The 16,321-nt window shown below is 40.4% G+C and overlaps 1 protein-coding gene across 2 annotated transcripts in view; it reads left to right on the top strand.

Annotated features, from left to right (window-relative positions):
• The window catches only part of IGF2R (insulin like growth factor 2 receptor), an 86,058-nt gene that overhangs the window by 30,474 nt on the left and 39,263 nt on the right, over positions 1-16,321 (top strand). Inside the window, exons 10-24 of one of the 2 annotated variants that reach the window (XM_020809104.3) lie at positions 231-334; positions 1,293-1,457; positions 3,328-3,468; positions 4,297-4,443; positions 4,950-5,087; positions 5,891-6,032; positions 7,147-7,321; positions 7,833-7,948; positions 9,268-9,421; positions 9,735-9,914; positions 11,582-11,683; positions 12,696-12,797; positions 13,544-13,709; positions 15,101-15,268; positions 15,447-15,590. In XM_020809104.3, the coding sequence (XP_020664763.3) occupies positions 231-334; positions 1,293-1,457; positions 3,328-3,468; positions 4,297-4,443; positions 4,950-5,087; positions 5,891-6,032; positions 7,147-7,321; positions 7,833-7,948; positions 9,268-9,421; positions 9,735-9,914; positions 11,582-11,683; positions 12,696-12,797; positions 13,544-13,709; positions 15,101-15,268; positions 15,447-15,590 (2,144 nt within the window). Of the gene's footprint in view, positions 1-230; positions 335-1,292; positions 1,458-3,327; positions 3,469-4,296; positions 4,444-4,949; positions 5,088-5,890; positions 6,033-7,146; positions 7,322-7,832; positions 7,949-9,267; positions 9,434-9,734; positions 9,915-11,581; positions 11,684-12,695; positions 12,798-13,543; positions 13,710-15,100; positions 15,269-15,446; positions 15,591-16,321 lie in introns of both variants that reach the window. The other variant, XM_020809112.3, reaches the window with a different exon arrangement.

Here is a 16,321-nt window from a genome sequence, read left to right as displayed (position 1 = left end):
TAAATTCTAGTGAATATGCATGCAGAATATTCAGAGTCTTAAAATGTAAACAAAAACAAATAGTTACCACGTTTGATTACAGACTTCTATCACTGTTTGCATCCAGGTTGTTAATCTAATATACACCATATTTTTTCGGTATCTTTTGAGTGTGGGCCATGGCTACACTCTCTCTTCCTTACCTCATATTTGTTATAGCTAATCAGCAACTTGTGGCTTTTGAAATCCAGGTATGCTGATGGGGACCTCATTTTGACATATCCAGGAGGAGATCCTTGCAGCTCTGGTTTCCAACGAATGACTGTCATAAACTTTGAATGCAACCAGACAGCAGGTGATAAACGAGCTTGTGGAATCTATGGATTGGGCTGAACAATGTGTTTGCTTTTGCTTTGGCTCTGTTACATGTAGCAGTTCTTTTTTAAAGCACAAAGTTACATGCTTGAATAGATACTAGATGTTTTCTCTTATAAATAGGGAAAAGATTTTTATTGATGTGTATTATAAATCTATACCTGTCAGTAGCTTTATACTGATTGGGGAGAAGTGAAATAATAATGGCATATGTCAGCGCAAGTGAGGCATGCCATAGATTGATGGTGGAAAATCACACCTTCGTGATCAGAGGCGATATCCCTTTAAAATTTAGATGATGACACAAAAGAGGATGCCATTGCTTGTTTGTTCTTTTTTGTTGCTTTCCAGAGTTTTTAGGGTCCCCTTTACTGGACACCAAATGGTAGACTTCAGGTGACCTTGATGGAACGTAGCAACATTCTCATTCTTCTGACTTGACAGATAGAGGAATCTTGAATTCTTGAGAATATATGTTTATTTCGTCTTGCATCAATACTCTATAGACAATTCTGTGCCTAGGGCTTGTGACATACTTACACTCTTGGTTAAGAATTGAAAATTCTCAAGCTATGGTCCTGCTTATTCCACATGTGCCTACCCTTCTCTGGGTACTCCAGCTTTTAATTGCAACAGTACTACTCCTAGGCAAGTCCCTCTTGTTATAATCTCTCCTGGTATAAATTCTGATGTATTTGAAGGTATATAGTTCAGTAATCCCTGTTCCTCCATCAGACAGTTCTTGGTTCTTCCTGAATTCTCTGTTGCTATTAATTGATAATATTGTTGTTTTAACCATATCTTGAAAAAAATTTAATAGGAGATGGAATACAGTATAACTTATTTAAATCATTGTTCTATATATTTTTATATATTACCTGCTCTCTGTTATCTAAATTGGTGTGTAATCTTTTTGTATGGCTGTGAATTTCTTAAAGATGATGATGGCAAAGGTCACCCAGAGTTTACTGGTGAAACAGACTGCACATATTTCTTTAGCTGGCAAACAAAATATGCATGTATTGGAGAAAAGGAAGATCTCCCTTGCATGGTAGCAGATAAAAAGAAACGCTACGACTTGACACGATTGATTCGTCATTCTGGTATGGATAATTTAAAATTTTGTTATTAATTCAGTTGGTATGTTTTTGTTATCTATTCTACGTTTAGACAGATTCTGAGTTGGTAATACATAAACTGAAAACTGTACCCGTTAAAGTCTTACATTTCAAATTTAAATTGAATTGTTGACAGAGTGTTTGCTTTGGCCAGTTATCAAATGCTGGTGATCCTATAAAGCAGAATGAGTTCCTTGTTGTCGAGTATTAGTAACAAACAAACAAAGTCTCCATGTTGTGCTTCTTTGAAAACGGTACACAACTGGATTGCATGAACCTGGTGCACCTTTATGGTCATAAAGTTTCTGTGTAGTGTCGGATGGGAGTTTCCAATTTGGGTCCCCTAATGTCACAGCCAGCATGGCTAATAGAGCCTCGTGGCGCAGTGGTTAAAACGCTGTACTGCAGCTAAAACTGTGCTCACGACCTGGGGTTCAAATCCCAGGTAGCCGGCTCAAGGTTGACTCAGCCTTCCATCCTTCCGAGGTCGGTAAAATGAGTACCCAGCTTGCTGGGGGTGGGCAATGTATAGCCTGTATAATTAAAAATTGTAAACCGCCCGGAGAGTGCTTGTAGCGCTATGGGGCGGTATATAAGTCCAATAAATAAATAAATTAAATAAATAAATAGTTAAGGTTTCTGAGAGATGCAATCCGGCGTGGTGAGGTCTTCAGTTTGGGAACTAGTGATACATGAAGTTTTGGTCTGAGGCCAAGTGTTTGAAGATTTAAAGTCAAAATGTGTGGCTTAGAACTACTTCTGAAATACCATATGAATAATTGCAGAGAACATAAACCACTGGTAAAATATGCTATTAGCAGACATCTATTCTGCAGGGTGATCTAAGGGCATTCTTTAATAAGTCTTCTGAAGGTATGAGATCACTTCAATTGTTATATGTGACTTTCTCAGAAAGGGAGGTGTGTTTCCCCCCCTCTGCACTACTTCTTAGAAGAGGTCTTGTAGCCCACTGGTTCTTAACCTTGGGTTACTCAGGAGTTTTGGACTGCAACTCTCAGAAGCCTTCACCACCAGTTGTCCTGACTGGGGTTTCTGGGAGTTGCAGTTCAAAAGCATCCGAGTAATAAAGGTTAAGAACCACTGTTGTAGCCTGTGCTGTCACCTGACAGTGCAGGCAGAAGTCCCAGCGGTCAGTCTAACCCCACTCCCCTCTGGAGGAAGGTGGATCCTTCTCTGGCTTTTGCCCTCTTAACCAGGGATGGAGGACTTGGAATGTACCACATGCCACTTCCAAGCAAAAAATAAATTTTAATGTGAAAATGCTCAGTTGTGCTTCTAGATGCCAGAAAGGGGTTTGAAATGGCTATTTGCAGGCTGCTTCCCCCTGCTCCTTAACCCCCCCCCAACCCAAACAGACTTTTTTCAAAAAATAGAAACTGTTATTTTTGGCCTAATAAAAGGCCCAGCAGCCCCAAAAGAGGACTTAAATGGCTGGTTGCACCCCCTGCCCCCAAGAGCAGGGCTGTAATTGGCTGATTTCCTTCTGGTGGGGAAAGTTACCTGGGATGGAAGATTTTTTTTTTTTTTGCCTTGCCCTGCTCTTACTTATAGGTTAACATGATTTTTACCATTTGATTTCATGTTACTTTAAGCAATATATCTTATATAATATATGTGGGGTTATTGGTGCCATAAGCTGCTACTGCTCTGTATATTCTCTACAAGACTGGGCAGGGAACTGCCGAATACCTGTTCTGCTAAAAAACAAACTGTCAAGAAAACGAATTGGCTGAAAAACAAACTGGCTGGTTCGCTGGTTCATGCCCATCTCTATTCTCTAGTAATATGATATAGTAAACAATTTTAAATGTCAAATGTAATTGCTTAATTTTAGACTCAGAACAGAATTGGGAAGCTGTAGATGGAAATCCTGTAGAAGTAGAAAGGAAACACTTTTTCATAAATGTCTGTCACAAAGTCCTTCAGAAAGGAGCAGCAATGAACTGTCCAAAGGAGGCTTCTGTCTGCTCAGTTGGTGAGTAGATGAATAAATCCAGTTTCTCTTGAATACAGGCTGTGCTGTTCATCTACCTTGTGTGTGTGTGTGTGTGTGTGTGTGTGTAGCAAAGTTTTTCTGCAGAAGTTTTGACCTCAGCTTTCTTATCTTTTAAAATTTCACCTCTCATTACATAAAAGATATGTATGTACATCATGGCTTCTACATAAATATCCTAATGTCTTTTGAACCCCAGACAGACAGACAGACAGACAGACAGACAGACAGACAGACAGACAGACAGACAGACACACACACACACACACACACACACACACACACACACACACCATCGATCGTGTCAGCAAACATTTTGGAAGGCCCTGCAAACATACTATGTAACTGTTCCATTTGACCTTCGAAGCTCCTATGAGGTCTGTCAGCAGACAAAGTAGTGATAGAGGATGTAGTGGTACAGGGTGTGTGCTTAAGATAACTATTGCTCAGGACAGTTATGGTTAAGAAAACTTTACCTTAAGGTGTTTGTTTTATTACTGTTTTGCATCCTTAGGTATCTGTTTCTCCCATATAAGTCCCTGATAGAGTGTAGCCTTTATGCATGTATTTATTTTATCAATGGATGTTAAACAGGTTAGATGAATCTAGAATTCCTTTTGCCTTAGATGATTTCACAGTATAAAAAGAACACTGTGCAGTGGATGGATATAAATGCTTTATTTAAAAAATTGAAAAAAATGAGGAGGCTGTCTTTTGAAATCTTTTTCTTTATTGTACCAAACCTTGAATGCTCACAGGTATTTGTATTAAACAGGTATCCTCATTTTTCTCTTGTGCATTGCTGTTTAGATAAAAACAATAGTACAAAAAACCTGGGGACATTTATGTCTTCTCCAACAAAGGTTGGGGAGAATATTCAGCTTCTCTATTCAGATGGTGATGAGTGTAAACCAAACAAGAAGGCTGAAACAAAGATTCTTCTTATATGCAAACCAGGTGAGTACTTTGTATTTATTAAAGCCCAAGCCTACAATTGCAGTTGCAAACAGGACAAAGATGTTATGTAAATAGTTTAATTGTATAAATTAAATAAATGAACAGCTAATTTTTATGAAGGTTGAAAAAACTGGTGGTGGCCTCCAGAACTGGAGTGTCTCTCCACAAAGGCAGAGGTAGTTTTGTAGTTCTCAGTGTGCGGCCCATGAGTTATGCCAAGCCTACCAAAGCTGCTGCTTTCTCCCTTCTCCATTCTTGTACCTGGGCCCATTCTGCTGCTGTATTTGTTGTTCTGATGTTGTGCCACCGCCAGCATCTGGGGATGCCTGTTGGAAGAAACACTTAATTTCAGGTTATCTCTTCTGCAGTAACGAGACACTTTAGCTTGTTATAGTAATGAATTGTATGCTAGACCAAGAATTCTGAGGGCAGCTGAAGTGAACTTGAACATGAGAACCTGTGCTGTTTGGTCATTTGATCATTTCTCTTAACTGCTGTCTTGCCAGGTGACCTGGAAAGTGCTCCTGTTTTGATTAGCTCTGGGTATGATGGGTGCTTGTATGAGTTTGAATGGCATACTGCAGCAGCCTGTGTCCTTTCCAAAACAAAAGGTGACCACTGTAGAGTTTCTGACTCTCAAGCTGGTAAGTGACTAATCTGTTGAAACCAGTTAAGCAGTGCTTGGGATGTAGAAGGTCGGTGTATATGAAAATCTACAGCCCTGCATTAGATTGAACCCCCAGTGGTCATATGCCACTTGTCTTTCATAACAGGGGCAGACCTGTCTCTACCTCCGAAAGCAATTGACCCAGAATGAAATTGGAATTGCATGTAAGCCATGCCTACTAAACCAAATCGAACCTGTCATCCCCTCCCACTTTTTAATAATATATAATACATGGAGTGTCTAGACCAGCGGTCCCCGCCCTTTTTGGGACTGTGGACTGGCTGAGCCTCTGAGGAAGGTGGGGCACCCCCCCCCACGCTTGCGCAGGTGTGCGTGGGCCATGCACACTCTCGGGCACATGCACAAAGCAGTAGGTGAGTGCATGGACGCCCACCAGCACTGGCATGAGTGCTCCCCCACCCCTTCGCACATGTGGAGTGCCTGCACGCCCGCCCACCCATTCGTGTGGGCATTTGGACACATCTGTGAAGGGGTGGGGGAGTGCTCACGCTGGTTCTGGTATGTAAGCGTGTGTGTGCAAAGCAGCTGTGGGAAGGGGAGTGTATGCGGGGGGGGGAGGTCTGTCTCCGCAACCCGGTCCAGCTCAGGCCACAGACCTGAGGGGGTTGACGACCTTTGGTCTAGACCACACAGAGAGTGTCTGTTTAACATGGGTTGGTATAAGAATGCAATAAATAAATACTAAATCACACTTGTACACCTTTTCTGTTGTGAAACTTCCTTAAACTCCTTACTGAACGAGATTTATATTTTGCTTAGGGTTTTCTTTTGACTTATCTCCACTGATGAACAAGACCTATCCAGTAAACACAAGTGACTATACTTTCCATATCAGTATTTGTGGCAGTGTAGAGAACACGTTGTGTGGATCACAGTCTGCAGCATGCCAAGTAAAGAAAGGGTAAGGGCTGCTTATGATTTTTCCTGGATCATTTGAATATACTAACATGCCATGTAATGTTTGCTGAGGCAGCAATCCATTGCATGCTTTTGCCCTGGGAGTACACTTCATTGAATGGCGTGGGATTTATTTCTGAATAATTGTTCAGAACTGCATTGCATAGCTGTAAGCCAAAGAACAATTGTTAAGCAGACAGTCCCTTTGAATTTATTCAATCTTACTTTTGTGAATATGTGTTCAGAATCCTTCTGAATGCTAAAATCATGTTCAGTGTTGTGGCTTTAAAGCAGATGTGAGGAATCTTTGGTTTCCCAGGTGTTTTGGGCTCCTTTGCTTTTGATTGTGCTGAGTTTTGTTGAGTGCCTTGCAAGATGTATACTTCTACCACAATTGATTTCTACATCAGCCTGTTACTTCTGTGGTGCATATGCAATGTCTTAGTATCAATTCTGTATCCCATGCCTCTGTCATTTGAAATAGCTGTGCGTGTTTGAAAAAAGACCATATTAGCCCATTGATTTTTATTTGGCTTGTCAACCTCTGGTACTAGATGGAAAGGGCTTGTAAAACTCAGCTCACCTGTGCAATTTCTTTTCTATTTACTAGCCACATTTTTAGACTTCAGTTACTTCAGTGCTCTCCTTCTCCTCTCATGGTTATCTTTTCACCCTTCTTAGCTGTCCTCCTTTCTACCTTGTTCTCAGAATAATGTTGTGATGAGAGAGAATGATGAGAGATCAGCCCATGAACTTCATGGCTCAGTGGTGACTTTAATATTGATCTTCTAAGCTCCACTCCATCACTCAAAACACATTTGACTCTCTGTTGTCTTAGAGCAGTGGTCCCCACCCTTTTCTGACCACAGACCGGTTGGGGGATGAGGGCTCTGTGCGCGGGGGTAGGGGTGGGGGTACCTCCACGCTTGCAGCTGGGTATGTTGCACTTGCGGAGGGGGGTGCGAGTGGGGGACGGAGATCCGTCTCCGCAGCCCAGTTCCGGCAACCCCCGGACTGGCACTGGGCTGCGGACTGGGGTTGGGGACCCCTGTCTCAGAGGATAGAGTTGAAGTTATGTGTGAAACGTAATATGAAATTGCATTTATGTATCTATTTAGTGGTGGTGCGTGGAGTTTGGGGATGCCCAGTTCTGAGCTCTCCTACTATGATGGAATGATTCAGCTGAACTATCAGAATGGTACACCCTACAACAATGAGAAGCAGACAAAACGGTCTACCCATATAACTTTCCTATGTGATCGTGAAGCAGGCCTGGGTGTACCTGAGTATCAGGTAAGAACTGAATTTGAAGAACTTTATTTTCTTCCTCTTTACATTGCGTCCTTGTTTAAATGCCAGAATTTTAGTATAATAGAAAGTTAACCTCTCCAGATGTATTGGGAGGGCTCCTAAGAGGCTTAGCATGCCACCATTTTTAGATCTTCCTATTGTGGTTTCCTGAGTGGCCCAAAAGGTTGTCAGTAAGTAGCTTTTGGAGAATTTCTTGTAGTTTTTGTTTTCTGGATGAAGTGCACTGTGCTGGGGATTTCTTTTATGCAGAGTTGTTGTAAAAACAATCTTGGTTTTTGTTTTTTTGTTTTTTGAAAATGAGATTACAGTTTGTACTTGTAAATTTCAATTTCCTGGCACACATTTCAGTTGAACTTTTGATGGTATAAATGAGATTTCATGTATTAGAACAAACCTGCATTGTATATGTTGAAACTCGCCATTTTAAGTAACCATAGCTACTTCCAGTTTTTAATTTCTTTGTTTTGTGTGCCATGCAATCATGATAACTTAGGCAGAAGACAACTTCACATACAACTTCAAGTGGTACACTCAGTATGCCTGTCCAGAGATACCCATAGAATGTGTTGTAACGGATCCTCAAACTCTGGAACAATATGATCTTTCAAGGTAAACAAAAAAGCAGCATCTCTCTTATTCTAAAATGTGGTTGGAAATAGTCACTGAGCAAGTTCTTCCTAGTGAAAGCATGATCATATATTTTATACTTAAGCCTTCTGTGTAAAATGGCAGGGTTGGCATTCTCTTCCACAGCTTGAAATAAATGGGACATAAGGGATACAGCTAGCCCTATCATGATGCAGGATGAGGTCACCACCTCAGGCAGTAGATTAAGAGGATCATGAAAAGACAGTGACTTACTTTGTTTCCTACTCCTGTGTTTCTGTTTTTATGGATGTGAAGAGATGTTTTGGGCATTTTCTGCCTTTTCTGCCAAGCTAATGTGGTTGGCTTTAAGTCCTGTGCACCTTGACTTGGATGGCTGGGAAGAGCCATTTGCTCTCCAGGCACTAAAATGCCCTGGAATCTACCCTGATAAAAATGGATTAATGGGCTGCATATTCCCAGAACTGCAGAAAACTGCTTTTTGGTTTTACAGCTCCTATACATCCCCAACCAGAATGGCTGCTTACCGTATTGGCTGACAGAATACAGGAATTAAAATTCAAAATAACTTTCCGAACCATGTCTTTTCCTAAGGATTGTTTGTATTTTTACTCATTTCATAATTAAAAGCCCTGAGCTCTTGTGAGAAAGGCAATAAATAATGTATTCTCGGTTATGGGTTTTTCAGGCTCTTTGGCTATGTTCTGAAGGTTGTTCTTCCTAACGTTTCGAACGAACTCTACGCAGGCACAAGGACAGGGGATCACTACACACTAAAGACCAGCTAATGACACCCATCAACCACAGTGACAGATAATTTCTCCTTATCACAACAATACACCCACAACAAAACACACTAATCACCCATCTACAGAAAAAGACAAAAGCCCATCTCACAACCATAAATACTCCACTCCCAAGCCAACTACACCAGAGCACAGAGTGCTGTCCTCTGAAGATGCAGGCCACAGAGACTGGTGAAACGTTAGGAAGAACAACCTTCAGAACACGGCCAAAGAGCCCGAAAAACCCACAACAACCATTAGATCCCGGCCATGAAAGCCTTCGCGAATACATTGTATTCTTGAATATGTTTGTGGTGAGGTTTCACTGAACTTGCTTCCACTCGTAGTGTAACTTAAATTTGTGATTGTTTAAACACCATTTGTGTAGTGTGGCTGCTACACTGGGGTGGATGAATAAATGCGGTGGGGGGAGAGCAACATTACTTCAGAGTAAATGGTCTTGTGATTTGTAACTCTGTTAAAAGTATGAACAGTATTTTAGAACTCAGTACTTTTTTTCTTTTTGCATACTTTCAGTTTATCATTATCAGGAGGCAGAACCGAAAACTGGTTTGCCATGGACAACTCTGAACAGCATGTTCACAAAAAATACTACATAAATATCTGCCGACCTTTGAACCCTGTCCCAGGCTGTGACAGACGGGCCTCAGTCTGTGAAATGACTTATAAGGTAGGGGAGAGAGTGAGTATATCTATACTGATGAAAGAAAAACCTCATAAACTAAGCTTAGTCTTCAGTCAGAATTCTTTGTGGGGAGTTCCAATTTTAACCTTAATCTCTGTGTTATTGTGATTGTAACCCAACAAACAAGGTTCTAAATGTTGCAGTTACCCTGAGGGCTACCTAAAGTGGAAGACAGGCTTGATCTCTCAGTTTCTCTTTATAGTATGACTCCACTTGTTTTGAAGCAAGTATTTGAAACAACTTTGTGAAATAGATCAATCTTCTACAATATTCACAGTGACTTCTTCCCTCATTTCAGACTGGCTCTTCAGAAATTTCCAACAGTAACTTGGGAATTGCTAGCCATGCTCCCGTAATTGAAGGACGAGGCAGAATCCTCCTAAACTACACTGGTGGTGCTCTGTGTGTCAGAGCAGATGATGACAAGATTGAGCCTTTCTCAAGCCTTATCCATCTCTCCTGTTCCAAGGGTGCTCTTGTAAGTTCTCAGTTAACATCCTTTCTCATCACACTGTGGCATCATATGCATTATATGATTTGATTGCTTGCTGGGGTTTTCAACTGTTGCCTTGTTTAGCTGTGCCGGTCATTTGGGGAGACAGTGTAGTGGAAAATTAGGATTCATAGAGTTTGATAATAATGATTAAGAATCCACTCTCCCTAATTCCCCATGTCCAGAAAATGTCATATATGTCATCTCAGTTGTTCTATCTGCTGTATTTTTCACTCTATAAGACACACTTTCCCCTCCCGAAAAGTGGAGGGGAAGTGTCTGCGTCTTATGGAGTGAATAACTGTAAAACAGCGCTCCCCAGTGCCCAGTTGGGGTATGGTGGGGGGAGCCTCGGAAGGGTCCAGGAGTGCCTTCCAGGAGCCTTTGGAGGCTCCACCCGCCTGCCCACCCCCGTGGGGCCAGCGGGGGTGAAATCGCAACCTTCCAGGACTGTTCTGATGCTTGGAAAGCCTCGGAAGGGTCCTGGAAGTGGGCTGAAATTGCCAGAATATTTTTTCCTGTTTTCCTCCCCTAAAAATGAGGTGCGTCTTATGGAGCGAAAAATGCGGTACTTGCCATGGAGTCCCCATATATGACCTTTTGCCATTTTGAGAATGAGTTTAAACTCTCAGATCTTTATTTTAATTCTGTTTGGGACAGAGCTGGTCTTGTTTAATTTGTGTAGAATTCCATTTTTACTTGAGATAGTTTTAAATATTTTATATGTTTTTAAACGCTCAGTGTGTTTTAATAAGTTTTAATGTTTTTTAATGTATAATTTATTGTATTTTTAATTCTATTCTTTGTAATATTGTGAACCACCTTGTGTCCCCTTATGAGTCCCCTTACTGGGAGAAAGGCAGCCTATAAATGACAAATATATTAAAAGATAAATAAATATTGCACAATTGTTTTAAAGTGTTTCGAATCATTTTAATTTATTTTAATATTATTTCTGTATTGTATTCTTATAATGCCATTTTGTTGTTTGTACTGTGCTTTGTGAATTTCTAAACGATGTTAATTGGTTCAAAAAAAAAAAAACCCGTTCTGTGAAACATCATTCTGTGAAACACCATTTCCCATAGGAATGCATTGAAAACCGGTTAATCCGTTCCAATTGGACCGTCCAATGGCTTTCAATGGAGAAAACAAAAAATCACCAAAAATTAACGACGCCTTAGAACAACACCAAATTAAGTTTGCATAGGTTTCAGGAGGTGGGCTAACAATTGCAAGCATTTAAAACACTTTTCAAACAGTTTAAGGCACTTTTACAGGAGCGAAAAGGGACATCGTTGTGTGAAAATTCCCCATAGGAAACATCGTTGTGTGAGGTGGCAAATTTTTCAGGAAAAGCCATCGTTGTGTGAATTTATCGCTGTGTGAGGCACTCGTTGTGCGAGGCACCACTGTAAATGCACAAATAGTGAGTGGTTTTTAGTGTAGGCATGTTAATAGCAAATCTTTTGAGTATTCCTAGTCTGTCTTGATTTTCATAAAATGCCAACTTGAAAGTTTTTGCTAGCAGCTGAAATCTTGTCCTTCCAAATCATAATTTCAATGAACCCTAAATTTGTTACTGTTTTGGTTGCAAATCCAGGCTGTTTGTGCATTCCTTCTCTTAACTTTCTGATCACCTTCACTTCTAGAATAGTAGCCCAAGATTCATAGAGATAAAAGACTGCGTTGCAACATTTCTGTGGGAGACAGAAGCTGCCTGTCCAGTGACAACAACTGAAGGAGAAGCTCAGGTGAGGGCCAGAAGATATATATAAAAAGGATATTTGTAGATCGTACTTGTATTTTCATACAAGCTAAGAAGTCACTGACTAAAACCTGCAGACAACAGGTCTTCCCTATGTGTTCGCTTCTTTAAGCATTCTCATTTAATATTATTGCTTACTTTGCAATATTCTTACTTTGAAATATGTCCCTGCTTTTTGCTTCTAGAGAATGGCAGGTTTCATTAAAATAGCTTCTTTTGGAAAGCTTATTTAACTTCATGATTGTATAGCAAAATAAGACATAGGATGGTACATTCCTGTGGTGTCCAATATTTGAATGTGACTTACAAGACATGCTCTTGGATTACGTTTACTTTGGGCACCAGTAATCCTGATTTTCATTGCCTTCTGCTGACTTGTAGAATAACCATATGTCCCTTTAATTTTACTTGAAAGTAGTATTTAACTGATGTCAAAATAAACCCCAACTCAGAAGTGGCAAAAGTGCAGTGGCTCTGGACAACCTGCACATTTAGACTTTATTATTATTATTATTTTAAATAAAAGCTTATTTGTGGCCTGAAATTCTATTGGGAACATGGTGGACTATTTCTACCAACCTGATTTAGGCCTATGGGGATCCTTTTTTTTCCATACAGGAAGTGACAGGCCAGTCACTTTTGGTTTTGAAAATAAAAAGAAGAAAAAGCTTTCATGTCTGAGTCAAGTTTGGCTAGTTGGGTATGAGTGGCCCCAAATAATTATCATGTTTCAGAAGACCTCCTAATCTAAAAAAACATCTGGATGGAGGGGGGATTGGAGGGCAGGTGTGGCCTTCAGGTCCTGGTTGGAAGAATATAGACTCCACTTCTCTGGAGGTTCTCATCCCCACCCTGATTGATATGAAAGACAGCCCACCTTTAACTGACTTATTTCTAATGCTGCAAGTATTCTGAGTATGTATTGTATCAGCATCATGTCTTCATGTTTCTCCTGTTAATAAAATATTGAGGTTTTTTTTCTTTTTTTTTAAATGCAGAATTGCTCTGTAAAGGATCCGAACACTGGCTTTGTATATAACCTGGAGTCATTAGCTTCAGAAAGAGGATACTTAGTCATGGGAGTTGGGAAGGAGTACATGGTAATAATTGTTTCCCTGATCAAAAACTTCTGTTGTCTTCTGGCTTTCCTTTCAGCACCAAATCAGTATTTCTAATTGACCATCAGGAATGGAAGTAGCCAAATGGAGGGGGGTTCAGGGATGACAGAGTTCCAAACTTAGTCTCTGAAAAGTGTCTTTTCTTTGGACTGTGACCATCACTCTGGGATCCTGGGGGTTGTGGTGGACAGGAATAACTTTTTCTCATTCTACCCTGTGTGGAGCTGAGTAAGAGTCTGGATTAAGCTTGAGTTCAAGGGGCCAAACGTTTGACTCTTTATAAGGCACTTTTCTGTACTACTGTGGTAGAATAGGAATGCCTACATGTTTGCAGGTGAATTCAGCTTTAGGTTCTCTATTATTTTGGAGATGCCTACAGAGCATGAAAAATATTTTTCCTGTGTCTGACAAGGGAATCCATGATAATTTCCACCAGCCTGTCCCCCTCACACATGACCAATCACAAAGCAAATCATGCTTACTGCAAGATATGTCATGGGAAAAACAGATGTTTTCAATCACATGGGGAACACCTCTCAAAAGAAAACCACCCTATGATAAACAGTTGTCTCATTTAACCTTCAGTGTGCAGTTAGCAATATATGTAAATGTATAAAGGTGCAAAAACAAACAAATGGTGTAGCTAGTAATAGCGAAGCCCACCCAGTTACATGTTGATGTACTTTAGGACAACTAATACAATACTAGATGTGGTTTAAATCACTTAGATAAATATTTGTGGACCAGCAAATGATTGTAAGCCTACTGAAAATACACCAAATGAAGATTCAATTGGTGGGTGTGAAACAGAAGATTTGAAACACATTCGTTTGGTGAAACTGAACAAAACTCTTCAGCTGTCTACAGAAGGGTATCTGTCTCTTACTTACAGAGGTAATATTTCCTTGGAATTATTGTGGATCAAAACCTAAATATGAGCCAGCAATACTGTGTGGCTGCAGAAATGTGAGGTTGCATTAACAGAAGTGCAGTCTCCAAATTTCGTGGGGTACTAGTTCCTCTCTATTCAGCACTGGTTAGGCCTCATCTAGAGCAGTGGTTCTTAACTTTTTTGAAAGAAACGCCCCCTTGAGCCATTGAGGAAGTTATCATCGCCCCCCTCCCCGCGGTGATGATATCTTATTTATTTATTTATTTATTTAAGACACTTAAATCCAATGACCCCTGAAAACAAAATTAAATTCCAAGAAAATGAAATGCCCCCCAAAAAGTAACATTTAATTATTTAGTTGCAAGTGAATTTTAAGACGCAAAAAGAAATATAAAAAGGGCATAAAAACAAACTGCAATGCAGGAACTAAAAATTTCAAGACGAAAACTCTGAAACTAAATTAAGATTGGAGGAAAATATATATTCATGCACACTGTAAAAAGGCTGCAGCCATCTTCACAGGTTTGGCTTGCTCCAGCACCCCCCTACCGCCCCCCTTCTGCTTCAGCGCCCCCACGCCGCCCCTTTTCGTTCTACTGCCCCCCTGAAAAATGAAATCGCCCCCTGGGGGTCATTATCGCCCATGTTAAGAACCACTGATCTAGAGTACTGTGTCCAATTCTGGACACTGCACTTTAAGAAGGATGCCAGTGAACTGAAATAAGTTCAGAGGAAGGCAACAAGGATGATCAAGGGCCTGGAAATCAAACCCTGTGAGGAAAGACTGAAAGAATAAGGCATGCTTAGCTTTGAGAAAAACAAGACTGAAGGGTGATATGATAGCATTCTTCAAATACTTAAAAGGCGGCCATACAGAAGAGGGGCAGGATCTGTTTTAGAGTGCAGGACACATATAGGAAGCCAGATTTAGGCTGAATATCAGGAAAAACCTCTTAACTGTTAGAGCAGTTTGACAATGGAACCAGTTACCATGGGAGGTGGAGAGTGCAGCAGCCCTGGAAGTATTCAAGAGAAAATTGGACAACACTCTGTCAGATCTGGTTTGATTTTGATTCCTGCATGGAACAGGGTGTTGGACATGATGGCCTTAAAGGGCCCTTTCAACTCAGTTATTCTATGATTGCATTACTTATCTTCGCCCAGGATTGTGTTTGTTGAAGTCAGTAATGGATTTTACTTTCAAGTCTTGTTGCACCTCTGATGGCATTGCTTCTACCCAATTGTCCAACACTGTGCATTGCTATTTTTATCAGACTGAAAAAACTAAATGCAGACAGAAGTGTCACAGAGATAAGAGTATGGGTGACAAATGGGGGAATGCAGAAAAATGTAAAATGCTGGTAGACAATGTTGCTTTATTTTTACTTTTCAGGGCCTGATGACAGCTTCATCATCACCTTTGTCTGCAATCAGTCCTATCCTGGAGAACTTAAATTTGTGCACGAAGAGATGAATTCTGCCCGCAACATTCATAATACTTTCTTTGAGTTTCACACAGCCTTAGCATGTCCACCTGCTCCAGTTGACTGTCAGGTTACAGGTAAGTAAAATGAAATGGGACTATTCTCTGGAAAGATTACTGGAGATTCCATAGGAAGATCACTGGAATGCAGATCTATGCAGATATTCAATGGAAGCACCCTTGACATCGTTTTCCCCACTTGTATAAGCAATCTTGGTTTGAATTTTTTGAAACTTGGTTCCTGTTGTATTTTAAGATGCTGCTGGCAATGAATATGACCTGAGTGACTTGAGCAGAGAAAACAAGCCTTGGATTGCTTTGGATACATCAAAAGATGCAAAGACAAGAACTTTCTATCTGAATGTTTGTAAACCTCTTCCATATGTTCCAGGGTGCCCTGGTAAGAATTTTAACATTATTTTACTTGTTACTGAAACTATTGGACTTCCAGGAAAATGGGCTGTATCTTTCCCCCCATCCATATACAACCAAATCTCTTCCTTTCAGAGTCCTCCTGCCTTCCTTTTCTCTTCTAATGAACTTGCATTGTTTCATCTGATTTTACAGAAGTGTCAGAGTGGCCCATCTCAGCCAGTGGGACTGAGCATTAAGTGTAGATGCAGTGAGCAACTTCTAATGCTGTATACCGATAGTTTCTTTTATTTGTCATCTTGTTTTTGTTATATGCCACCACATTGCTTCTAGCTTACGGTGACCCTGTAAATTAATGACCTTCAAAAGGTCCTGTCTAATTGCCTTGCTCAGATCTTACAAACTAAAGGCCGTGGCTTCTGCTGAGTCAATCCTTGATTTGACATCTGTGAGTCTTCAAATAATAGACGATGAGTGTTGTTTGTACAATGAGTTGCCTTACGTTGGCACATCTGGAGTGGAATGATCAGATGACAAAATTATTGCCAAGGGGACACCCAGATATATTCACATTATTTGGGAAAGCACCTTCCATGTTTCCCATTGAAGATGGATGAATTTGTATACAGAGATGGTAATAGCTGCATGTAATGTGTAGCGATGTGGGAGGATAAGTTTGTAGGTTGCCTGTAGCTAATCTTCTTGAATTTCCTTAATTGTAAAGCCCATCTGAAACAGAGTTTAAAATTAGAATTTATA

The sequence above is a fragment of the Pogona vitticeps genome, chromosome 1 (genome assembly GCF_051106095.1).
Source record: "Pogona vitticeps strain Pit_001003342236 chromosome 1, PviZW2.1, whole genome shotgun sequence".
NCBI lineage: Eukaryota > Metazoa > Chordata > Lepidosauria > Squamata > Agamidae > Pogona > Pogona vitticeps.
The sequence above is the reverse complement of the archived record's forward strand: the minus strand, read 5'-3'. Positions and strand labels throughout refer to the sequence as shown.